The sequence below is a fragment of the Spinacia oleracea genome, chromosome 3 (genome assembly GCF_020520425.1).
Source record: "Spinacia oleracea cultivar Varoflay chromosome 3, BTI_SOV_V1, whole genome shotgun sequence".
Classification (NCBI taxonomy): domain Eukaryota; kingdom Viridiplantae; phylum Streptophyta; class Magnoliopsida; order Caryophyllales; family Amaranthaceae; genus Spinacia; species Spinacia oleracea.
The window spans coordinates 30,714,931-30,742,551 of record NC_079489.1 but is presented as its reverse complement, the minus strand read 5'-3'; the positions used below and the strand labels follow the sequence as shown (position 1 = coordinate 30,742,551).

At 35.3% G+C, this 27,621-nt stretch overlaps 1 protein-coding gene across 5 annotated transcripts; it reads left to right on the top strand.

Annotated features, from left to right (window-relative positions):
- The first annotated feature begins 208 nt into the window (after positions 1 to 208).
- LOC110801230 (uncharacterized) lies at positions 209 to 27,621 on the top strand. Of its 5 annotated transcripts, none has more exons than XM_022006568.2 (11): positions 219 to 555; positions 1,505 to 1,594; positions 4,217 to 4,263; positions 7,025 to 7,082; positions 11,240 to 11,350; positions 11,532 to 11,657; positions 13,090 to 13,153; positions 13,381 to 13,469; positions 17,470 to 17,672; positions 20,007 to 20,226; positions 27,198 to 27,621. In XM_022006568.2, exons 1-11 carry the CDS (start codon positions 474 to 476, stop codon positions 27,242 to 27,244), a joined length of 1,137 nt encoding a protein of 378 aa, XP_021862260.2. In that variant the 5' UTR covers positions 219 to 473; the 3' UTR covers positions 27,245 to 27,621. The 5 variants fall into 5 exon arrangements, with proteins under 5 accessions (XP_056696034.1, XP_056696035.1, XP_056696036.1 ...); XM_022006569.2 differs by having other exon boundaries at positions 222 to 555; positions 1,508 to 1,594; XM_056840056.1 differs by lacking the exon at positions 27,198 to 27,621 and having other exon boundaries at positions 209 to 555; positions 19,743 to 20,150.

The window sequence follows — 27,621 nt, the reverse complement described above, 5'->3', positions numbered from 1 at the left end:
AGTGGGGGCTCAGATTGTATCTCGGCTCCCCTCCAACTTCTTGTAGTTCATTTGATCTTTGTAGCTTGTTAAGCTTGTAACGTTTTATAATAATAATAATAATAATAATAAACTTGGGCCTAGCAATGACATAAAAGTATTACTCCGTAGTTTTTAGTTAAGTGGAAAATAAAACTGGAAAGTTTTAGGAAATTAGAAAACCAAAACTAAAATCAGATTTCAGTTTTTAAAAAATAAAAAATAGAAAACTGGAAATGATAGCCCAACAAGCCCTAAACAACTGAGAGTGTAGATCTAGCCGGATCCGTCAGTAGACAACGAGCCTGCATTTCATTTTCGTACAATTTTGAGGGCATTTGCTGATTTGATCCCTTTTCGTGTTTTTCCATGTTCATTACATAATCTCGCTGCATGTCTCTCTCTCATCAGCCCCCCCGTGGAAGAGGATAATTGAACAAGCTTTAGTGGTTTCAATGGTGTGTTCAGTTGGGAGTGTGAAAATGGCTGTCATGGCGAGGCTTTCGGCTTCTGGGAATATTTCACAAGGCTTAGCAGGTAGATTATTCCTTTGTCTTTTGATTTTTTTCATGTTTAATTTTGTACATTATTACCAATTTACATATTCAGATTGCTCAATTCAACTAGAATGGTTAATTAATAATTATTATCATAAAATATTTGATTGTTTTGTTTCAACGGCCTAGCTTTTTGCTGTCTTAATGTGATAGAATCGACCTGAATGACCAAATTAACAAAATTACCAGTTTATTGATGGTACATATATATAAGCGGCGGATTGGCTGCGAGTTGTTGTTATACTTAAGTTTGAGGTCTAAGGAGAACAAAGAATGATGGTAATCCTTTCGAATTTTTTCTTTGGTGTTGGGAATGCATTACTCAACGTAGGATTTCTGAAAAACTTAGCGGTTCTTTTCGTGGTTTAATGCAACAGCAGCAAGACTTTCATGTTCCAACCCATTCTTTTTGCTTGTTGGAATCTCGCTGTTTCATGAAAAGTCAGCACTTATTATTCATGGTCTGTTCAAGACTTGGGACCCATCTTTAGCTCCCCAAAAGAGAATAACAAAATTCTATAGGGTATGTTAGTATCAGTTTGTTGCAGTATCTAACATCTATCCAGCTGTTTGTGTCGTTGCAATACTGTAATCTATATTAAATCATTGCAGTTTGCACAAATTAGGGGGATGGGATGATGAGTGGTGAACTAGTGATATTGTGAAATGTGATTGCAACAAAATTTTTTATCAGAGTGGTATTGTATCATTACTTATCATTCAATTTTTTTCAACTTTTGCCAATAATTGCCGTTCTTGTATTGGAGTTTAACACAAAGGTGATTTTTGTGTCCAAGTAAGGAGTTTAGAATCTGTGTGCTGTGATATTAGATTATTACTCTGCACTATGTCTAGAAATTTGTCAGCTGCATTGTGATTTTTTCGTTTTTAAGCTCTATTTTTCCTGTGGATTGATGTATTTTCATTAGCAGAGAAAGCTGGACACCAGAAGCTAGTTGCGGAATACATTCAGAAGGAGTTACTTGAGGCTGATGATGCTAACTTGCTTGTTGAAGAAGGTATGTCTATGAAGGATGAATTTTTAATTCAATAGAGTATTGCTTGAAGGGGAAATGCATTTAAAGTAACAAATAAGAACTGATTGCCTAACTGTTTATAGGAACTTTTTCTGGATCATAGCTTGAAGCAGGGCCCCTTTTTTCACTGCTACCACTGAAGAAAAACAACTTAGAAACGCCATTTAAGTGTCATTTCCTTTTCTCAAATATCCCCGTTGACAGTTTCTGTTACCTTAACTCCCTAAATGTTGATAAAGATCTGATAAATTCCCTTAAACGTTGATTAGCTTCTATAATTCTATAAACACCCCAAAATGTTGATAAACTTTCTATAACTCTTTATTTTACTGCTTTCAACCCCAAACTCAACCTCCTGATAATGGCAATACATTGATTTTATGGGTTTTTAATATTTCTACTAAATACCTGTTAATTCAGCTTAATTAGATGCTAATTTATATTTCATGGAGTTTAGTGAACAACAATTGTTAAAGGCTACTTGGAATTAAACAGAATGGCACTTTAGGGTCTTTTTGCGATTTATTTTCGTATGGGTAGCTGTGAGAATAGCTTCTCTACATATGGGTGGTTTTGAATCAAAATTTCCTCATATTAATGGCCCCATAGTAGTTGTTGTGTTTTCTGTTTCCTAAACTGTGGCTTACTACAATTGTCTTTTCGCTATGTTATACTTTGGGAAGTGTGCTTCTGTCTAGAGGAAAATTCAGTGCTTCTGAATTTTTTGGGTATTTAGGCCAGCGGAGATATAAACATTTCATAAGGGATTACAGTTTGCCACTATCAAGAAAATCAAAACCACTGTATATCCAAACTTCACATATCTGTAGTTCCTGAACTGACAAAGAATAAGAGACTGGGAATAAGAGACAAGTGAAAATATGCAATCAGATGCATCGTTAGTACACATTTATATCCCCATCAAGAAAACAATTCAAAACATACACATAGATAGAGATGTCGATGTTTATTTGTGGTTTTGGCGGGGTGCATTGAGTGGCGTTGGTAAACATGATGCGTCATGCAAGGATCGTGTTAGAGTTTCATGTCCTTAAGGTCCTCAAAATCTTTCTTAAGATAAATTTGATTTTTTTTCTGTTCTTTTCATTAGTTTGATGAATAACTCTTTTGCACTTTTTATTTCTTTGTTGCTTTATGTTCTTACCACACATACTTGGGTCTAATAAAATACTTAGGTCTAATAAAAAGAAATAGATTTGTTTCCTATATAAATGGAAAGAAAGTCATGGTTGTTTCATCTAATTAAATCAACATTTAATATATTAGTAAAAGAAAGTCAAGGTTAATAAGTGAATAATGCAAAAAGTCAAAACAATGCATCTATTGTGAAACGGAGGAAGTACAACCTACACAAAGGTTCTGAATTCATCCTATCCAAACAAAATCTTTTCTTCTTGTGTTCCTCCAATCTGAAACAAACAGCCCAATCTAATTGTCCTGCAATCATTTCTGTACTGATAAATTAGTCCAAGAAGATTATTTTTCCTCTTTGGCCAAAGATCAAAGTGCATATAATTTGGGAGCTCCAACACATTTCAGAAATATACTCTTTGCCAATTTACTACCTGTTTTCACTAGTCATTGGATTTCTGGTGACCTACCTGATGACAATCTATCATGCTCAAGCATGCACTCCTGAGTAACTTTCTCCAAGAAGCAATGCAAGATGGCACCTGATTTAGCATGGTCATCCGGCTCATCCTTCTAGATCTGTGACAGTTGTCTGCCTTATCCTATTGGTTAGATTTTCCTTGTATGTCAATTATTCACCACATGCTGTTATAAGATTAGAGGGCTTGATCATCTTCTCGGAGGACTGATAGTCCATGCCCTGAAGCAGAAATGGCACAGCTGCAAATAGGACTTTCTTATCTAAAAAAGCTCAATGAATGTTCCTTTGAGCGAATGATAAGAGAGTGGCGCATTAACATCTTCCCTTTAAAGTAAAATAGAAGGTGGCAATTTAAAGTAAACACTGATTGGCCACGGACCAAAGACCAACTCGGTTTTGTCAAGTGTTAAATGGTTAGCCAATCATTGGCTTGGGGTTTGAAAATGTTGATCCCAATATAGATAAATAGCTACTCCACAATATATACCGCTACATTGTGGCACAAGACTTGTTCTCTGTTCCACTCTCAAGACTCTCTCTTTCTCCCTCTAAAAATCCTCCAAAACACTTATTTACCCGAGCATCGGGGGAAGAGGATCCCCATGATTTCTCGAGAAAGCTAGCTTTGTGTAACTGGGCAAGTGATGCCTATTCGTTGGTTACCCATTGGATCGTGTCTAATAAAATTGTTAAATTTGTGAAATAACTTTGATACGTTGTGACATGGACTTCTCCTTGAATTAAATATGAATTCTATGTCCTTTAGGCCACTAGTGCTTTTGTCAAGGTTACTTGTAGACTTTAAATTAGTTCTATTGTGTTTATACTGCTTTCTGTTCATTGGTTCCATATTAAGATGTGTGTGAACACTGAAGTTTTGTTTTTAATCATTTGATGGAAATTTCTTTTATGTTGATTTGTCCACTGTTCTTTCCCTTCAAAATGCTTATTATAATCATTTTCGCTCTCAGATATGCACGTGTTTGACCTGAATCCTCTGACAGACCCTTTAAATTTGGTAAGGCTTACCCACCTTTTATTTGGCTGTCATATTGATAACCTTTTAACATTTCTTAGTTCTTATGTATGCTAACACCTGCTTCTAATCATCCTCAAATTGCCATTTGTAGTTTAGTTTCGTAGGCCAGTTTAGTCATACCATTTCTTTGATTATCAGGGTTGTTTAGTCAGTTATTGTACACCAAGAAAAGAGTTACTTAAAAAAAAATTAACAACAGAAGAGTTAATTAAAACGCTTCTCATTACTTCCAATTTTATTGTCAAGATTGTTTTTATTTCAATATCTGGTACATCAGCTCAAGTACACTATAGTTTCCACAGATAAAAAAAAGGAAATAAGTTGGAGTGCTTCTCCTGTATGACCTGACCACCTGACCGACCTGACCAGCTTGATGGTGTGATGCGCGCGTGCAACTCACTCGCGCACAAATACTTTGGAGAAGGTTATTGACTGGTGTTACTTGAAGTTTTATGCTGGTGTTACTTATACATTGTTTTCGCTGTTACTTTTCTTATTTTATTGCAGTTTATTAAGTTTCATGTTAGAGGTTTCTTGTATAAGGTACCTGGCCTAAAATTATAAAAGTACCTCCCCTAAAACTTAAAAGTATATTCCTTGAAACTATAAAACTATAAAAGTACCTTGACTAAAACTATAAAAGTACCTCTCCTGAATCTATATAACTATAAAAGTACCCTGACTAAAACTATAAAAGTACCTCCCCTAAAACTATAAAAGTACCTTCCTTGAATTTATAAAACAATAGAAGTACATTGACTAAAACTAAAAAAGTACTTACCATAAAACTATAAAAGTACCTTCCATGAGACTATCATACTATAGTATCTGAAATAAAACTATTAAAGTATTTGGCCTATAAACTATAAATGTACCTCCCCTAAAACTATAAAAGTACATTTAAACTATAAAAGTATAGAAGTATCTTGACTAAAACTATAAAAGTACCTAGCCTAAAACTATAAAAGTAACTGACCTATACCTATAAAAGCAACTTCCCTAAAATAAAACGTCCATTAACCTCTGTTAATGGGCGTTAAACGTGCTGGGCTTATTTACAAGTGTGAACAAGCCACACCATCAAGTTGATGGTGAGGCCGGTCACGTATAAGACTTTAGGAATAAGTTTAAAGTAATTTTGTAATACATACACAACAATTTTGACAATAGCAATATCCCTTAAGACAATGTTATCTTTAGTTATGAATTTATCACAGCCTACATCCCATATTTTAAAAAATCAAATCAAGTTTTAAAGAAACTTTAAACTAGCTCATTCAAAAGATATCCTTTTGACCTGCACCTTCAAGTTAACTATTCTCTTTAAAGAAAAGGCAAAAATATGTTTTGAAAAAATAATAAAAAAAGAAATAGGAAAACGAGAGAAGTTTGCAAAGAAAATAGGAAAAAGAGAAAGAGATAGAAAAGAAGTCATGTTGAGTCGGCGACATGTATTATTTCCCTCCACTTCTCCCTATCCAACGCCATATTGTCCTTAACCCCCAATAAACTCATATCACTTTCAATCACCTTTTTCTATTTTTGGTTTAGTCTTCCCCTACTCCTTACAATTTCATCAGTTTGCCAGTCTTAAATCCTTCTAATCAGCACATCATTTGGCCTCCGTTTTACATGGACAAACCATCTTAGTCGATTCTCCCTCATCTTGTTCCAATCAGTGTAACCCCACTTTCTTCCTAATCACCTCATTCCTCAACTGATCCTTTCTTGTATGCAACATGCGCATGTCCGCCAAGCAACGCAACATACGCATCTCGCCACATTCATCTTATGAATGTGAAATTGTTTCACATTGTTACACTTTCTACAAGTGAAAGTCAAATACACCCTCTGTTCTAGAATACTCGCAACAGTTGATTCATTCGGCAGGTAGTTTTGGGAGGAGAGTTGAATATAAAAGGAAATGAATAAACTAAGTTGCAAATGGGTTAGTGGGGCTATTTTTTATTTTTTCACAAGGACCGTGGGTCCTTTACTTTTGTTGGTGTGAGGGGGTGTTTGAGGGATATCATTCTTTATTATTGCTGCACAACATTTTAAATGTTGGTGGGGGCCGTTGGAAAGAGAGAAATAATAAAATAAGTGTGGTCCCCTACGAAAATAGAAGTGTTGCAAGTATTCAGGAACGACCGAAAATGACAAGTGTTGCGATGATTTTATGTTATGTTATGTTACTCAAAGACTATTCTCAATGACTTTCTTTTTCTTGCTTTTTTCTTTTTACTTCCTGCTCCTTTCTGGTTTGATTGGTGACAATGACGATCTCCTACGACGATTCATGTTAGCCGACCCCAAATCATTTTGGGACTAAGGCTTTGTTGTTGTTGTTGTTGTTGTTGTTAGATACTCAAGTTGTTTGTTGTTGTTGCCTTGTAGTTAATGCTTTGCTATAGGGTAAACATAATGCATGTAAATGCAAACTGATTGACTGTTGTTGTGATATATGCACTACTAAGCTTAGTGATGTTAGTTAATTAAATAAATAACTACATTGTTGTATGTATATTCCCATATTTATATCTTTGTGATAGCTTTTTCCAATGCAATGCAAAATGATAAATTATGTTCAGGGACTAAAACTTTGGAAAATTTGTTTTTTCTATGTTTCAATTGAAAGTAGAATTCACATCATGTTTATTAAAGAGATGTTCTTGGTTTCGAACTAATTCTTTTTGATAGAATTGTTTCTAACTTCATTTGGATGTAATGGTTTGTGAAGGTTTGTTGTAACTTCTGTAAAAAGCCCGTGAAGGCCAGTAAATTTGCAACTCATGCAGGTTTGTTACCCTTTTGAAAAGAACCCCCCCCCCCCCCCCCCCCCCCCCCCCCCCCCCCCACCCACACACACACACACAAATCTCTTAGTGTAACTAAAGATAGGTACTCCCTCCATTCCTTTTTGTTTGTCACTTTGTCCCATTTGGAATTTTCAATTTAAGGAGAAATAAACTTTTTGCATGAAACATCTTTAATAAATATTAGAAAAAACATATTTGTGTGGTATCTTGTTAAATCCGTCTCAATGTGTAGTTTCGAAAAATCAAAATTTATAAATGTTGTATAATACGTAGGCTGAAGATATTAATGCTCAAATGTTTTAGTTGGATATATACTGTGCAAGGTACGGGACAAACATAAAGGAGTTGAGGAAGTACGTTGTCAAAATCTAAGGAGGTGTTCCCAACCATGCTTAAGCTTTTTCTGCTACCACAGTTCTCATTCATTTGGTTTGCATCTTAAGAGTGGTGTGATTTAACTATAAAATATGATGCTTTTGTGAACTCGTAGCCCCTAAATTGAAACTTTGCGCACGACTATGTATTCAGCTTGTTTCTCAAAGAACGGGGTTGACCACGTGAAACAAGAGATCAGCTCAGACCTAACATTTTCCTTCCTCTTCTGCTCCACTACTCCTTCCATTCAATGCATCCTTGGTCTAGTTTGACTTCTTCTAATATCTTCATTATCATAATTCTTTAGGAGACACCCATGTTGACGTGGTCCTATGTTCAAACTACTACTGCAATCTTTTCGTTGTGAATTCTACCTAATACACTCGTACATCCACGACATACGCATTGACACCATACTCATCTTCCAGAAACATGTTTTTCCTTGACACCTCGGTTTTTAGCTGGTTCAACAACATTCCTATAAAACTTTTCCTTCACACTTCACTCTAAGATCCGATAGTATTCAAAATTTGATATGGCATGAAACATCTTGATTAATCTTTTCATTCATTTGGATGACCTCAAATAAATATATCCACGAATAATGGATAATTCTATCTCATCTAGAGTTACAATTTAAGATTCCTCCATCCCAAATTCACACAAATATTCCGATTTAGTTTGACTTGTCCTCAAGCTTCCTGCTTTCAACTCTCGTCTTCATATTCTAGCACATCATTAAGGCTTAATCTATACAACATACACTATGACACCTCTTCTTGTATGAACTTAGTCAATTAGTGTATTAGACTATAACCATCGTAAAGAGAAAAGAACTTAGTGCATATCCCACATGTAATCCATTATAATCAGAAGATCCTTGGCCCTCCTAGACTTGTTTTAATATTAACGTTTTTCTTGCTTCACTATGCATATAATCAATTATTTCAAAGTGTTTGTGTTTCTTTGTCCCTATAAGCGCGTTCCAATTTCAATACCCAATTCACGGGGGGACAATATTATTCGGTAACACTGTCGTACATTTCACGATGCCACCGAGGCAACGAGTGCTATTAATTGTTTAGTTATTTGCAGTAGTTGCATGATTGTGGTGCGAATTGTTGAAATCAATTTAATTAGTATGCTATCATGTCTTGATTCTGCTCTGTTTCTTACTTTCAGTTTGCCTTCTTTTAGCCCTCCCTCACATGTTTTTGTTTGTCATTGCACTTGTTTATAATTTCTATTCAGTTTTATAATATTATTAAAAAACTCTATGGCAAGACATCATATCACGCAATATTTCTCTTGATTTCCTTCAGCTCTGTTGACCCCCTTACATTATAAAGATATATCTACCAAGACTAGAACCGAAAACCTACCACTTGTAATGCAAAGGACTTACCAACAAAGCTATGATATTTTGTTATAAACTGGAGTATCCTTCAAAAAAAAAACTTATACAATGCATTCCATTGGTTGGAACAAAAAGACAAAATGGAAATTCGTTTCGATCATTACTGTCAATCCCAATTGATCTTTTAATATTTTGTCTTCTAAGTATTACTTATTACTTAACAATAGACATGCCAATTTTGGTGAAATCCTGGAAAGAAATAGAGGGGGAAGAACTCCGATTCTCATTAGAACTTAGTTCATAAACTAGCATACATACAATTATCTTCATTGTAACGGATTTGATAATTATCTTCATCGTATCCTGTTTAATTACATGGGAATTCTCAATGGTAACCCAGTGTTATTGTCTTTTCTAAGTGGTAACCAAACGTTTTTACAATTATCAATGGTGACCTCAATTTTCTTAATTCTTCAAATGTGACATTAATTATATCAAAATCATTAAGTTAACAGTTGATTAATCTAATTTTACGTTTACTTGCTTAATCGTGATTAATTAATGAGCTTAAATCCTCCTCACTCTCCTCTTCTTCCTCATGGGCCCATTTTCTCTCCTGCAATCCTCACCCAAACCCATGGTCATTGTCAGTTTGTCACTACTTCACACTTAACCGCAAATCGCCGTGGATCATCATTGGCACAAATCCCAGCCGTTTGATTGTCTCCTCATCATCAACATCCAATCATGCGGCTCAGGTTTGTTGCCCAACCATCATCACCTTCTTTGTTTTCCCTCGAAATCGCAGGCTTGGATTTAGAACCCTCTTCCTTTGAAAAGGGCCAAAATGTTGCTTTATGGTCAGTCAATACAAACAATACAAAACCCCATCAAAATTCAAAAACCCACAACAAATTAAAAAAAAACCTTCCTGAGAAGAACATTGACATTTTCAATTATGTCAACAATAATCAAAATAAGGTTTCGCATGAAGAGAAAGGAGGCATCTGGAAATGAGATGGACGATGGCGGGGAGGAGGTTGCCATGGTGTGGAGTCTGAGGATTGTTGAGTGGAGGAGAGAAAAAGGGGTTGTGGAGGAGAAGAGAGATGATTTTTTTAGAGGTTAACCTTATGTTGTTATGTTAAGCTAACCTAGTTAGGCAAAAACATCAACGGTTTTTTAAACGTTTAATAGTGATAAATGCGATGCTTTAAGAAACTCGTTGTCGCCATTATTAATCAGAATTTTTTTTGGTCATCATTAACAAAAAGCAATTATCTCTGAGAATTTCGCTAATTAAATTAGCATACTTCCTCTGTTGCAATGTTGTTGCCCCATGTAGGTTATGTCAAAGAATTTTGGTAGTGAGTAAAAAGAAGAGAGAGCAAGGTTATCGGGATCCTACCTTGGATCGATGAAAGGGGTAGGATCGGATCGTAGGATCGTAAGATCCTATTAAACAATAAAAATAATATTTGTATTACTAAAATCATGTATTCAAGTAATCTTAATACTTAAAGATCATTTTTTGCTCATATAAGATTAATACTTGTGTAGATTCAAGTGCAATTAATAAGATGTGCGCAAGGTTGTTGAAATTAAGATTTTAGTTATGATCAACATCAAGTCTTAATTGATAAAATTATATGAATTTCTTTACTTTTTAGTAAAAATGATATTTCTTTTTTTATAACTAATTTATTGATTGAAGTATGATATTTCTACTGATATGTGATTATGAACTATTTAGTAATAAAAAAAAATGATTTATTATCTTGAAATATTGTATGCTGGATCGGATCGTAGGATTGTATTAAGATCCTACCACTCAAAATTTTATCGAGGTAGGATAGTAAGATCCTACACACATTAAGATCTTACCTAAGATCCGGATCGGTGGGGTATTTTTGGATCGTCGAGTCGTAGGATCGTAAGATCCGAATCGGGAGTTTAACAACTATGAGAGAGAGAAATACAAAAATACAAACATGCCCTATGATTGCAATCATTAAATAAATCAAGAAGGGTTAATATTGTAAGGGTATATTAGATATTTGTGGTGCGGAACAACTATTTTATTTCCTGTAATGGAAATGGTGCAATATTTGTGAAACTTTCTTAAAAGGTAAATGTTGCAATAATATTGGAACGGAGGAAGTATATGAAATTATGAATTCTGATTTTTTTTTTCTTCTGTTTTTGATGGAAATTTATTTGGGATCCCACATGCAATATTCTTTTTTCTGCTGCTCTTAGATTTTTAGGCCATTAGAATTCATATATTATCCAATTATTAACATTTACGTAATACAAACTAGGATTTTTGCTGATAACGACAAACGTAAAAGTTCATAAATAATGCCACTACTACATTCATTTTTTATGCCTCCTGGATTTGCAGAGCTTTGTAGGTCGTTAGGAAGTGCAGAAGAACTACTTTCAGAGCTTGATAGAGGTACTGGTAATCAGAAACCGCCAAGGAAAGAAAGAAAAAAGTCAGTAACTGCTGAAAGTATCCTCCTGCATTTAGTTAACCAAACTGTTTTGGATTGAAAATTTGCTGCTTTTGCATAATGACTTCTTGAATTCCTTTTCTTTTATGCAGATATGCTATATTGTTCATGATCCTTTATCTTACAATATTTTTTATCAGCATCAGAACTATTGAATTCCAATACTTAACATACCTATAGAGAGACTTACGTTGACTGGAGTTCAAGAAAAGCTTGCAAATGTTGATGCCTCTGAAACCGCAGTTTCAAGTTTTCAATTAGAGGACCAGGGCGGAATTACGTTTTCTTGCTTGAGGGAAGCTAAAGGTGGTACCTTATTTGTTCAGATCACGTACTTATGTTATTTTTTATTCTTCTTTTATATTCGCGTTGATATATGTTTCTCACCTGATACTTTGATTTGCTGATACAATTATATTTCTACTTGGTCCAGCCTTTAAGTCAGCGTCACTTTGAAGATACTTGTGAGTAATATACGTATGAAATTTTATCAGCAAGAACTTCTATGTTCTATGATCACTAAACACAGCATGTAGCGCAATTTTTTTTTTTACATGACACCAATTCTTCGGATCCTCAGTGACCCTGTAGCTGAAGAAATGTATGGCTGGAGTGTACCTCAATTTATTTTTATTTATTTCCGGTGGTGATAAGCAATTAGCATATAGTTATATGTACGTCTTATAAAAATTTAACATTTTAACCTAAGAATGTAAGGCAGAAGGTACTTACAAGGTAGGGTTCTTCCTTAATCCATACGATCTGAAACTAGCTTCTTTTAGATCTACCTCTGAAAATTTACATGTTCACCCACTTTCTATCCAACCTAGAAGTTTTCCTGGGTGTGCTAATTCTGTTTACAGAAAAAATTTTCAATGTTCTGTACAGTTTTCTCAATCAAAAGGGCACTTTATTCCCACAGCACTTGATACCTAGCCTTCCAGAGAATTAATAGTAGCTGTGTGTGCCTCATTTTTCTTAGGAGTAATTTCAGCGTCTTTGCTTCCACCCTATTCAATGACAAATGGGGAAAGTGGCTTCAACTGTTGTTGATTCAGCAATTGAAGTTGTATGGTGGAAAGACCCAGCAAGGAACAAAGTCAGGATTATCAGTAGTGTCATTATTTGGAGAAGCTGGCTATAGGGAGGGTTTTGCCGAAGATGGATTTAAGTGGATATGGCTGCTGCATTATAACGATGACTACGAGGCACTATAATGGAGGTTGTTGTGTTTGTAGTGAAATTGAAAGCCTTGGGTTCTCGACTTCTCGTGCCCATGAGTGAAGCTGGGGGGTGGGGGGGTGGGGGACAGAGATAGGGAATAGGGATCCATATGGGTGATAATAAATTTATGGTAGAGGCTGGAAAAATCTCCAGCCACCAAAGTAATCATGCTAGTCTAACAAACCCAACGGCCTTTCCTGGGATCTTTTCTGTCTACGACATTCCACGAGGCTTAAGCCATGAAAACTAACCCCTTAGTATTGGCCAGTCAGCACTACATTGAAAGAATACCTGGATGAAGTTAACTTGTGGTCTTCTTTTAATTTATTGTATATACCCTTTATTTTAAACTATTATGAAGTATTGTATAGCCCTTTGTGATGGATTGTATTATCAATCACACCATAATGACTTGCATTATAAACGGTTTGTACTTTTGTGGTAGAGTACTTATTTTATTTTTTGTCTTACATAATTTTTTGTGTAAATATGGGGTCATGTTTGATGTAAACAGGAACCATTGGAAAGATTACGGGTTTAGCTGGAGAAACGGTTCCTTTAATAAAGCGTCCTAAACTGTATGTGCTTTTCTTCTATCATGACATTGCATTACAGTATTTTTTCTGGAACCAGCTTACATGTTCAAGTTGCTTATGCCAACTCATAGCAGGTTGCATGATGACTTTATATCCTTGTATGATAGATTTTCATTGGTCAAGATTCGTTTTAATGGATAGCTAAATGTGAAACTTATCGTATTACCATTTACCAATTAAAAGACTTCATGGTTGCATTTTTAATGTAGGATTGCGGCTGATACTGCACAGCCATCAGATGAAACACGGACAGTACGAGGTGTTAGGAATATCACAAGTTTTCAGGATGCAATCACTTGTAAGGGCAGTTTAGGTTTTTCTAACTCAGTCTTTAAATTCTTCAACAATTGCTTTTGTTATTAAAGATTTGAGGACACTGTCAAATGACAGTTGACCTAATTTTTTTAAGAACAGTCGTTTTCTCTCAATCTGAGATCGTATGGCATACAAGGATTGATTATTGATATACTATCCATCCGTATTCTTTAAAATTTAACTAGCATTTTAACAATTTTCTGATTTTATGCTAGCTATTAGCTCTTCTTTTGATTGTTCCTATAGTCATTGAAGCTTTTTGTTTGGGTGGACATGCTTTATGATTATTGCTCAATCATGAAAAAGTATTTCAGTTGAAGGTTTATGAACTTTGAAGGGTTTGGTATATGTCTTTCGAGTGAACACCCAAGAATTCAAAATGAGTGGGTTTAATCAGGCAATATTTGGGAAAAATGTGATAGTACTAGTTCAGTGGCGGGTTGGGAGATATTGAATGTTGACAGAGGCTTAGGCTGTTGAAAACTTGAAAGGATGACTACTCTTGTACAGTTGAAGTGGTAATTGTGATCAGAACTACTGCAGGAGGGTCATTATAACTATCCATAAATGCTATTATGTCGATAGACATGAGGCAAATTTATACTGGAGGAGAAACCATGTAAATAGGAGAACCCAATTTTCAGCCGACCAAAGTTATTCACTGTTCTTTGATCTCTTTCCTTCTATCGGGTGATTTAGATGTGCAATAGACCTGTAAATAGGGTTTGGATTACTTGAGGGGGGGCATTCGAGTCATAGGGTAAAATATGGTCACCCCTAACCGATAGGCATTTTTCATACGGAGTATTAATTTTCTTTTATAGTTAACGTTTATGATAGTTAAATTTTATGGCTTCTCTTTCACCGGTTCACCCTCTTATGGTCTTATGTATATTTCTGTTGATTCTGTAACATCCTTCAATTTACAAACTAATAATAAATACGCCCTCAGTTCCTTTTTGTTTGTCCTATTTAGCTACTTGATTTTTAGCAGAGAGAAACTTTAACCATGGAGAATCTTAACTAAATATAAGAAAAATACATTTTCATGAGGGGTCTTGTTAGATTCATTTCGATGTGCAGGGCGGCTATTGGGTTGTGCAAAGAGCCCAATAGCACAGGGCCTCACTCACGTTCTTTGGGGCCAAAATTCTGATATTTTAGACAAGCATAAAAAAAGTTGACGCTACAAACATCATATCTGTAGTTGGAAAAGTTGGTATCTTACCTTTATAAGGTACGTTTGAGAGGCCCGAGATCAATTCCTTTAGCCTACACCTTTTCTTTTTCCTTACTTGGATTCTTTTGGGGTTTTGTGTTTGGTAATGAGTTCCAGACTTTTTTTTTGTACAGAAAAATATTTTGGGTCATGTGATAAGATTTACATTGTTCTTTGTAATAAATCAAAGAAATTTGTCACCTCTCTTTCTATAAAATATCTTTTATATATTGTCTGGAATACTTCTATATCATTTAAAAGTGGACAACTTATACTTCCTCCGTTTCTTTTTGGCCAATGCATAATTTGAGCAATTAATATCTTTAATTATCGATAAGTTAAAATTATAAAAAACAAATCGGAAAATATACATTAAAACGAATCTAACAAGATCCCACATTAATATATATTTTCTCAAGTATATATCATAAAAATACACAAAATAGAATATGTGAATATTGCAAAAAGCAAAGTGTTGCAGTTAAGAAGAAACGAATGAGTAAGTACTAAGTATTAATGATTAGTAATGAATATAAAATCTCTTCCCTAATCCCTCCGTTTCCAAATACTTTCAACACTTGTGTTTGCGCATAGTTGTTGGAATGTTTGTGGGTAGTACATGAAAATGAATGAATTAATGTATAAGTGGGGTTAATAGTGATATTTTAATTGTTTGTGTGATAGAGAAACAGTAAAGAATTGGTGCAAGTGGGGTAAAAAGGAGAGAGAAACAATAAAGAGTTTTTGTTTTTGTTTTTGACATAGGCTTAACATACATAATTAAAAAGTTTTACACACCTACATACTACAAACTAAAACAACACTAAGGTCTTTAAAGACCATTACAGCAATTACATTAACACAAACCAAACACAAATGCCTAAACTTTGAAAGGGCAGCAGCGCTGCTCATTTCCGCCCTTGATTGTAGATAGAGCCTTGCTTACACAATCTACGCTGCGCTATCGTGCCAAGACTTCTTATTGCTGTGATTTCTTTATAGAAGATGGCTTTCATGGTGGGCTGACAACCACTAGGAGACTCCTTTGAAAACCTGTAAAACTTGGGGTAAACGGGAAAGAGCGAAAGAGAACCAATGTTACGGGTTAGGTGGAAAGACCTTGTGCATTCACAAGCGTCTTGAACCTAATGGGAAGATTAATAAAGGTTATCCTCCACAACCCAACACCCCAATAACCAAAACACTTGCCCTTCCTATGAACCAGAACTCCTTCCCTAATCAACCACTTTAGAAACCAACCCCCAAGCCCACATCCAAAGAAGCTTACTTCCCCCATCCAACAAACTACACAAACATTACCTGCTTCAATGTAGGAAAATTTAAGAGCACTCGTAAAATTCCCACACTTAATTAGCAAGCCCACATTACGAGCAACTACACAATGCTCACGCCAACTCAAAATTGAAACAACTATGACAGGTTTTCCAGTTGAAACCACCAAATCCAGATAGCAGAACCTACAACCTCATAAGGTAAATAACTGAAAAAAACAAGAAAGAACCAACCAAAAACTGCCCAAAGCATCGTGATAATGTAAAACTAACTTAAAACTAATTAACAAAACCACACAACAAGCAAGGGAGGAACGACCACTACGAGCTAGGCAAGATCAAACCCTTATCTAACCTTTACCTCTATCGTCAAGGTCAGGGTGGTTCGACACTACAAGACGACGCCAAACACCTTTAACGTCCAGATCGGGGTGGTCCGACACCACAAGACGACAACAATTAGAAAAACTCGGGAAACTACAAGCCTAAAAACTCACCAAACAGGAACACAATCCAAAACCTTACAAAAGAACACAACCCTAACTAGCGTTTCCAACTCCAAACCAAAAACGGAACCCCAAACTAACCCTTACCGACGAACACCGGCGGCGGCGTTTGGGGATGATTTAGAAGAGGCGCTATTGTTGCGAACTTGACCGGTCAACAACCTCCCGGTGTGAAGCTTAACAGAAGACGGACAAAACCCCGGTGAGAGAAGCTCGATCTAAGTGGAGGTAGAAGCAAAAGCTTGGTTCCTCTTTCCGCACTCAACCGGAGAACAAACGATCTAAATTGACACAGAACTAGGAACGGGGTGCTCGCCGGCGACCCGAGTTGATAGGCAAAACTCAGGACAACACGGAAGCTAGGGTTTGAAAGTTTCCTGGTTCTTTCTAGAGAGAGGTGAGAGGATTGTTTCTAGAGAGAGGTTTTTTTTATTATTATAAAGAATAATTGGTCTCATGCCAAACGAGGAAGTGTTTTCGGAAACAGAGGGAGTATTTAATATTATTCATGTCTTAAAAATGTTAGAGATAACAAAACTTTTTGCTATTATAAATAGCATACCACATGGCCCAAAATGTTTAAGACGACCCTGTGATGTGTAGCTTCATAATTTTTCAACTTTTTAGAATTTTTTACAATGCATAGTTGAAGATATTGATGTTTAATATGTGCATTGAAAATTGTGTAAAAAGGAAACTTGAACAAACAAAAAGGAATAGAGGGTGTATGATAAATGAAAATAAACAACTTTTTCTCAAAAGCGGAAGCTATCACCTAAATTGGAGTATCACACATTCACACTACACTCAGGATCTATAACATTTGTTGAAAATTCAATTTCATGTCCCCTAAATTGGAACCGCCTTTTCTGGACATGGTTCTAGGATCTGTAACATCTGTTAAATTTTTAGTTTTTTTTTTAAATTTTATTTGAACTTTGAAGTCCTTGGCCCTCTTTATTACAGATGTTCCAGCTCCTCTTGCCACCAAAATATACTATTCACAGAGAAACAATCGCCTTCAGGCTTCCATAAGTCACATGTTTAATCGAGCATCAACAGAAAAATGTTGTATAAATGAAAGGCAAATGCTAGGGAATCCAATCATTTTGGAGGCATCTTCACTGGGTGCTTTTTCGGAGCGACAATTTGATGATCAATTTCAAAAGGTTTATAATTCTAACTTTAACCAGACAGATTTATAATTTTATTGGCACTGCTCCTATATTGATCCACATTGATGTTTACTTTGGAAGTTTGGAGAAACTCTCATTTTTCAGCATTAGCTCTGTTTATATTATGCTTATGTCATCACTAAAACACAATACTCCCCCCGTCATACAAAGACATACCCATTTCTTTTTGGGCACACAATTGTAGGAGAAATGTTGTGGTTGGGTTTTGTTGAGAAAAATATGAATATTTAATAATAGTGGGTAGTTATAAACTTCTCATTATTATTATTTTTTGTTATCGAGAGAAGAGAACGTAATTAGGTTTCAGAAGAGAAAAATAAAATATGATTTACAAAGGTATGCTAAACAATGTAGTAGTCTATGTACCCATTCCAAATTAAGAAATGTGTAGACGAACTGAATTGGAATTATGGGTAAGGTTTGTGTGGAGGAGGGAATAATAAAAAACAATGTTCTTGGTACTGAATGAGAATGGAAGATTGCACAAGCACTACCTAACCATCGAACAACCAAGCCCTAGTGTTTGAGATTTGATCCATTGGTAGCCTTAAGTACTAGAAAGATCTCAATAAAGCTAGAGTGCTAGACAGCTCAAGCACAACTTGATGTGCTAATGTAGTTATTAAATCCTAGTGGCTTAAACTTGTTAAGGGATTAGACAATTGCCAGATCTAATGCCTAAGATAGCGGTAGATTAAAACATAAATAAAAGCAATCAACTAGTATTGTTTATCAATGCTGAGCAAGACTTGAGAGAGAAGGTTTTTAAGATCTCATAGCATAGTTTTAATCGATGGCTTTAGTTTCCTTGTCCCAAGCTTTCAAGCTTTGCTATGGTTTACCATGGAAAAATACAATGTATGATGTAAAGCTAAAAAAAAACACAATATTTAAATTTCCTATGAAGAACCTATCTAAGTAAGAATCAAAATCCTAGGACTAAGATAGATTCCTAGAAATATATAAAATAATATCTTCCGTTAATGATTAAGGATAATTAGAGGAAGATAACAAAAAAACGCCTAATGAAATAAGTCATTAGCTGGTTCCATCACGTGTTCATAATGCTGGGACCATAAGCAAACCATATTTCTTCTTTGGAAACTGGTACTAAAAGGCTGAATGTCATGAAGTAAAAAGCATGAAAGTGCTAGCTTGTTTTACTAGCCTTCCATAGCAACATAATCACCAAAAAATGATCTAGTATAGTGAAGTTATTCCCAAACTATCAACGTTTGTCAAAACTGCTCTACACTTGCATTATAGCTCAGTTTCGTATATTGTTCCCAATAATGTCAAAAACCAGCTTATTTAACATTTTCTTCGTAGAACAGCACCTTTAAGCTACAAAATTATCAAAGATTTTCCACAGTTCTTCTCAGAACTGTGAAATTTCTTGACACATATATGCCTTTCCTATACAATTTCTGGGAGGCTAAGCATTTCCTCCTGACTATATATATTATATAACTTTCTGTTTCTCATGACTGTCAACCGTTCTCAACCACATTTTGAGTTCTACTTGGTTTCTATGTTTATGTAGCCTTGTTCTGCCTGCTACTCGGCCTTCTGTACGACAATGTATTTGAAATATGTACTATAACGTAATATTTATTTGAGATTCAATAAAGCTGCAGATGCAGGATTGGAGAATTGGATTGTGCTATTGGAATCAATACTGAACACAAGTATATGTCCAAGCGTCAGACTTGGTCATTAATGAACAAGTTCATGTTTCCGGTAAAAAATGAAGTGACTATCAGATGTCCATACCCATATCAGAGTTTTGAGTATGACTAGGCTATTTCAAGTGAAATGAAGAGTTTAAGAAACATACGATTAGTGTGATGTTGCTTTGTAGGTGACCTACGGGGTCATTTCTATCTATATTAGAACACCATAATCTTGTTATCTTATAGCTACAGGTGAATATTTTATTGGAATATGTGTTGATGTTATGAGGCTATGAGCTTTGAAATTTATACAGAGGTTAAAGGAGGAGATGAGTGGTTTAGAGTTTATCAACCGTCTTTTATTTCTCAGGTGCTCTCAGCATATTTCATAAACAAAGTGGCTGTATGCTTGCTCTTCCTCTTGTTCGTGCTCTATATCTTTCAAATTAGTAAAATTCTCCCACTGATGATGCTAAAAGTATGTGTATTTACAACTTGAAGTTGACATGCTGTCGACATTATCGTCTAAAAGTTTCAAGATGCATGTTGGAATAATACATATCAATTACTTATTCGTTTCATTAACAAACGATATTTGATCTCTGTTTTTGGTGCTGATCATTTATTTGTACAGAGTTATGCTCATTCTTCACCTACTGCACTAAATGCAAATCAAACATTTAGGCAAGGCTCTGCAGTAAGTTTGGTAAAAAATGGTCCTGGTGGAGGTGAAGCCTCTAACAACTTTGTGAATCAGTTTTCCATGATTGATGCCTATACCTCTCAAACCCCTGCTGATGGAGCTATTGCAGCCAGATATCATCCAAAACCTTATCCTTTTGCAGGAGATTCAGGTAATGTTTGGGCTGGCATCCTTTTTTTTTTTTTTTTTTTTTTGCCATTTTGGGTTGAAAGATTCATAGGCCACAGGAACTGTCGGTGCTGTGAATGGAATGCTTGAACTTAGATCTTTCTGTCTCCTTCACTAAACAAAGTTAAGGTTTTGACTTGAATTACTTGAGGCTTTATTCACCTGATTTGAGTTAAAGGTGTTTAGTTTGATTCCCTAATCCTCACCAACCTGAAGAATGCAACCATGGAAACTTGATCTATCTAGCTTCAATCACTAAACAAAGCTTGTGTTTTTTTTTTTTTTTTCTTTCTCTGACTTCTGTTGTAGTGGTGAGCCAAACCATGGCCAGCCTCTACTATGGTGTTCAAAAGGAGTTGTAAAGACAAAAAAGATTACACTACTGAAAATTAAAGAAGTACCAAAACTTGCATGCAATACTTCGTCATATTATTCTGTAAAATCAAAATGAAACTTACATAGAGTAAGAGGCGTATCCACCTAATCCTTAAGCCACTGGAAACAGTAGCTACTCGCTGCTTAACATCTTTCCTAGTTCACCTAGGAATAATGAGATCAAATTCTTGGATATTAAGGCTTAGAAATTAGTTTATTACAAGAGAGAAGAAAATATCAAAACTCATGCAAACTGAGACGCCATCGTTCTCACTTTGTTCCCCTTCCATGTATAGCATTAAAACAAAAAATACTCCTAAAAACACGTCAAATCACCGCAACTCTTCAAAAAAATAGCTACTGCTTTTGCACCTTATGCTTTATGTGACCAAGTAATATTTCCCATGCAACCGGAAGTTATTCCTTTGCCAATATGGTCAATATCTTTAACATGTTCAAACAGATTAAAAACAAAGTTCTTAATTTTATTCTAACGCATATGTTTCAGCTACCTCAGCTCCTATCGCTTCCATGCCACCTATTTAAAGTGAACTCCCTTTTTTGCCTCCAAACACCTTTCTTCCATCGCTTAACTTTCTCTCAATCTTACAGTCGAGGCAGAAAGGCTCTCCCACTTTTCTTTTGAGCTAGGTTCTATTGACATGGTGATATTGATTTTATGTACAAATGTTTATGTTTGTGTTTGAGGGAACAAGAAAAAGAAATGAAACTAAGGTATGCTCCAAAACTCATGTACATGAGTAGTGAAAAAACATGAATCTTGGGACAAAGATTTGCCCCCAAACTCAAGATTTTCACACCATGAATCCAAGTTTGAAATCGAGGTTGTGATAAAAAAGTATGCGTATAGAACTTGATTTCTTAGTCTCTTCACCATTCGGACAATAAGAAAAATAAGGTGTTAGCTTTAAAATTGAATTACTTCAGCTTCACTCATATAAGATTTCATTGAAAAGGGCTTTTTTTTTTGGTTTTTCTACATTGTACCCCTTATTTAATTTCTATTTTGTACCCTTGTACTTGTAAAATATAGTCAACCGTATCCTTGTTGTTAATCCAACGTTTAAAAAATCCGTTACTTTTTAAACAAACTAAGGTTTTTCTATATTATAATCAACTTTATGTTTGTTGTTAACCCAACGTTAAAGTAGAAAAATCTTTATTTTTTTATAATATAACGAAACTTGTTAATATTGGGTTGGCGACAAGGATAAAAATGATTTGCAACTATCCGAAAAGTACAATGCGTAAAATTTAAAACGTTTGGGTACAACATAGAAATCAATGAACTACAGGGGTACAATGTAGAAAACCCCTTTTTTTTTTGGCCTTTTGCTCACCTAAGGTGCTTTGTCTTTACTGGACGAGACTTTTACTTATTGGATACCTAATTGAAACTTATTGGTTCTGATTGGTACATAGTGGAAGGTATTGGATCTGATTAAAAGAGAGTAAATTTTAGAGAGTAAACTTCTTGGACCTCGATGAAACTTATTGACCTGAATTGTGACGTGAACTTATCATTTTTTGACCTGAAACTTACTCCACCACTTTGATTAGCACAAGAATTTGGGCAAATGAATTGACCTTGTATTTTATTGTGTGGTACTTGATAGTGAGGTTTTTTTTCCCCCTGTAGTTAATGGGAAGTGGGTCATTGCTTTTTGAAGATGTGAGTATCGATTTTTTTTAATGTTTTTGTAGAAAGTATATAAATAATGGGTTCCATTTAGAGAAGTTTTGCAAATAATTTGGGATGGTTATATAAGAATAGTGATACGAGTAGAAATATTTTTTTAAGGTGAAGAGAACACCCGTTACACCCCTGTAGAAATATTAACTACGAAGATTTGATACAGCTTCTTAGATTATAACCAGATTCCTTCATATGTTCGTAGAGGCATATTGTTTTGCTTAATCAATCATTCAATCCTCAACAACTTTTCTGTAACTTTTTCTTTTTCTTTTTCACTGTCCTTAATTGGTTTTCTCTTTTTACCATACTACTGGTTTATCATTTTATTGTGTATACAGTAGTTTATATAGTACCCCTTTTTGAGTTACCAATACCCCTTTATTGCTATACTACACCACATTTTGAACTACTACTTACATCTTTATAGTTTATGTTTTTTGGATTCAAATATTATGTTTTGGTTTTCAACGTAGTATTTGTTTTCACGTGATCATATTCCTATATACAATATATCATTAATGGTTTGTCGAGATTATTCTAGTAAGGCTACAAATGTTTAGAATTAAAAAACATGTCAAGATGCTGCTACACGCCTACACCTCATGAAAATACACTGCTGCTTACATGCATTTTATTTCACTTGGCAAAAAATATTCTTACGTAAACAAATAGTGATCAAGCAGCCGCAACTCAGTATTGTACTAAATGTAGAAGATAAACGTTAGACTTAGTCAAGGTAGACTAGCTAAGTATAATCCCTTGTATTTCTCTCATCGCTAATAGTTTGTTAGTCTAGTATATATCCTAACTTGGTCAATACTTATCCATTTGTATTTACCTAATGTGATTGTAAAGCTTATTTAAAGGCATTCTCTAGGAATGAAATATTTAAGCTTTCTCAGAACTCTATCATGAGCTACATGAGCTACGGATACATACTTTTCTACTTCCACTGTCCACCTCTTTCTTCATGTCTCTCCTTCCCATTTTTTTGTCTTCTTCCATGGTCACACCAACGAAAACCTTGGCCACGCTGACAAATAATGGTCACCATATTGATCTCCTTTCCCTTCGTGCTTCCCCTTCCTATTCTTTCAGGACTTCTTCAATTGCTGCAAGTTTTCATCCTCAACACTTTCTTCTCCTCTCCTTCAATGGTAAAAATGGAAACCCTCAATAGTCAACCTCCCTCCCTTTCAACAGGGAAAGCTTCAAGCTTCAATCCAACTCAACTCCTCCTCGTAATTTGGCTACCAAGAGCTTGCCACTCTCAAAAACCATCACCATTATATCCTCCTCTGCTATTATTTGTAGTAATCTCTAACGGACCTCGTATGGCAAAGTCAAATATAGCTGACACCATGCGTCCAAGCCAACTCTCTCTTCCTCGGCCATTTTTTTTTAAATCTTTTCTAAAATCCTACATTAGCATTTGATGATTTCCTTTCCCTCTTCTCTCTCTCGCATACCAATTTTCATGGCTTCAATTCTCACCCAAAAAGGCCACTAGTTATCTCCCAAGCCCTGTTCTATACAACGACGACGAAAACAACAACAACAACAAAGCCTAAGTCCCAAAATGTTTTGGGGTCGGCTAACATGAATCGTCGTAGGAGATCGTCATTGTCACCAATCAAACCAGAAAGGAGCGGGAAGTTAAAAGAATAAATAAGGAAGAGGGAGAAAGTGGAATCAATGAAAGTAAGATAAGAGGAATATATATATGACAGGAAAAATATTATAAGGGATAATAAAAATAAGTAAAGTTTAAAATAAATAAATAAATAAAATAAGTACATTTCAAAATAGCAATTCAAAAAAGAAGAAAAAGAGTCAAAATGGAAGTTGTATAAGTCAAATGAAGTCATCAATGTATATTCTTTCCCTCCACTATGTCCTATGCAACGCCATATTTTTCTCAATCCCAAAAAGGCTCATATCATGCTCAATCACCTTCCTCCAAGTTTTCTTAGGTCTTCCCATACCCCTTGCAATTCTATCACTTTGCCATGCTTCTAGCCTCCTAACGGGGGCATCACTTGATTTTCTGCGTACACGCCCGAACCATCTTAAACGATTTCCCATCATCTTAAACTCAATCGGTGCAACTCCTACTTTCTTCCTAATAATCTCATTCCTCAAACGATCTTTTCTTGTATGCCCACACATCCAACGTAACATGCACATCTCTGCCACATTCATCTTATGCACGTGAGTACGTGACAATGTTTCACTGCCAGCATTCCGTGCCGTATAACAACGCCGGTCGAATTGTCGTGCGGTAAAATTTTCCCTTCAATCTTTGGGGTTTGCCTGGATCACATAGGAACCCCGTGGCACTTTTCCACCTCAACCAACCTGCTTTGATTCTATGAGTCACATCGCCATCCAATTCCCCATCCTTTTGGATAATAGATCCTAAATAATGGAACATTTCAGAGCTTTGGACAATTTTTCCATCTAAGGTAATCGCCCCTGTCTCTCTGTCTTGGACTCTACTAAACTTACACTCCATTTATTCCATCTTGTTTTTACTCAGCCTAAAACCCCGAGATTCCAAAGTTTGTCTCCATCTATGTTTATCAGAAATAATCAGGACAAACTTCCCTCGATTTTGTATCCTGAACTGATTTTGTATGGATTTGGCTGAACATATTGGCCTTATACCGAATTTATCCAAAATGAGTGGCGTCAAGACCAAGACCACAACCGGGATCTTTTTATTCCTTAAAAGAATAAGAATGTGTGTTACCTCTTTTTAGCACTTTCTTTGAATAAACAAAAATGGAGAGAAAGGGTGGGAAGGGAAAGGGAGGGGAACAATATCCCTTGTTTGGATAAAAGGTTGGGGAAGGAAAGAGAAGGAGGGGGGGGTTCCATTTTCTCTCCTTATTTAATAACCACCATCCCCCTAAAATTGGAGTGATGTGGAGAGAAAATGGAGTTTTTCCCCCTCTATTTCTTTCCCCTCTTCCTTTCCCTTGTATCTTATTACTATCCAAACACTCTGTACGTGTAATAGAAAAGTTCTTTTTGGATTAGGTAGTATGGCTGGTAAGAATTATGTGTGTATGTATGCTAGTTTATGAACTAAGTTCTAATGAGAATCAGAGTTCTTCCCCCTCTATTTCTTTCCCCTCCCCTTCCTTTCCCTTGTATCTTACTATCCAAACACTCCGTACGTGTAATAGAAAAGTTCTTTTTGGATTAGGTTGTATGGCTGGTAAGAATTAAGTGTGTATGTATGCTAGTTTATGAACTAAGTTCTAATGAGAACCAACTCTGATAGTTCGTATGAGAGAACTAAGAACCAGTTTCAGCACTTAAAAGTAAAGCATTAAAGTAAATTTACTCGGTTCAAAGGTAAATATCCAAATATGCAACTATCTATACGTTTTTTTTGAACTTTTAGTGAAGGAAACATTAATAATCATCAAAACATATAGGAGTAATTTTGGTTGGAGGGTAAAGAAGGGGAAATGGATTTCTCCCCTCTCCTTCCCTCAACCTTTTATCCAAACAAGGGAACTTATCTCTCTCCCTTTCCTTCCCCTTCCCTCTCTTTCTCTCCATTTCCTACTATCCGAATAAGCTGTAAAGAAAACTAATAAATGTAACTGTTCAAAAAGTAAATGATATCGCTTTAAAAGTAAAGAAATGGGAGCCGGTTTGAAATTTTGTAAAATTACAAAAATGTCATTAATGACACGGGAACGATATAGACCATTTGATTTAGATGATCTAAAGGCCCAAATTAGTTCTTGTTTTCAATTTAGGGTATGGTCCTCACCAGATCTTAATTCACTGGTTTATATATGTAAATATGACCAGGGTCACATAATACGGTGGAGTCCCCACCGTACTCCGTTTTAGAACGATTCGTACTAATTCGAGTACGAATTCGGTCTAATTCGACCAAATAATCGAGTTGATCGATTTCTAGTCTTCTTCGCCGAATCGCCATTGTTATGTGATTTTAAAGCTTCATCGTGAAAATGGAGTGAAAATGGAGGGAGGAGAAATAAAGAGGAAAGTGGCGGAAGGTGAAAAGAATGAAGGAGGAGAAAGAAAGAGGAAAGAAAATGACAGGAGATTAGGTTTAACCTAAAAGAAGACAGCTGTATATATTTATTAATTTGTTTTTGAAAAGAAGACAGCTGTATTCCTGTATAGCTGTATTTTTCTAAAGGCTGATTTTTTTTTAACTTTTTCGTTCAATGGTAAAGAGGAAATATTCTATTTTTAGAGGGAATCTTTACTATCCCCTTCATTACTAATTACGAGAAGGCATTATTTTAGGACTCATATATTTTATTTTTATATTTTATCTTTTTTTAAGTCAATCTTGGTTGGGATGACATATGACTTTTGAATTTTGATTTGACTTAATTATATACATTTTTCTTTCAATTTATATGAAATCGTATTATTATATCGAAAATCGTATTTAAAAATACTCAAAACGTATTTGTAATACAATCACCTCTCGTATTCCGTATTCGTATTGCGTTTTCGTACTAAATCGTACTACGTATTAGGTGACCCTGAATATGTTTGATTTCAGGAGAATACCCAATTTTTGTCTTTGGTTTGAAACTAGGTCCTCATGTTGTGTATTATGATGTGTATGCACCTATTCTACCTATCAACTCCTTTTAGTTGTTGAGTTTTCTTCAACATGAATCCTGATATGTAACTTGGGATATATTTTTTATGTATCCTTTTTTATGGATATCAAGGATTCATACTTTGCTCCTTGATATCAAGGGTTTGCCACAGCTGTAGAAGGGATCTTTCTTGAATGATTATGTCTATTTATGAAGTGTAGATGTATAACTGTTTGTCCTCACCTGTGGGTGCAGCATTGGCGACCATTCAACGGCCTACTGGAAGCGTTCCTGTTGTATAGACAAGTCTTCTTAAAATTATTGCCTCGGAAGGCGATTTCACTTTTGTTGCGCCACGCTCAACCATTCAGATTGAAGATGACAGTCTTTGAGATGTTGCTTGTAAATTTGTTATACTTCATGATATCCTAGTTGTTTATGTTCTATAGAGGTCAATGTGACAGTTCTCCTTTATATTTTTTTACCAAGTTGCTAACATATGGAGAGTATATTAAACAATAAATAACCCTAATCTCAGTTTGACAGTTTGTACACCAGAATATATTTTGAGAGGCTCTTGTGACATACAGGCAGTTTTGCAATGTAATTAAACTAATTACTATCATGTTTTGGTGAATGTAATAATCTTACATGTCTAACCTTGACAAAATTTACCTGA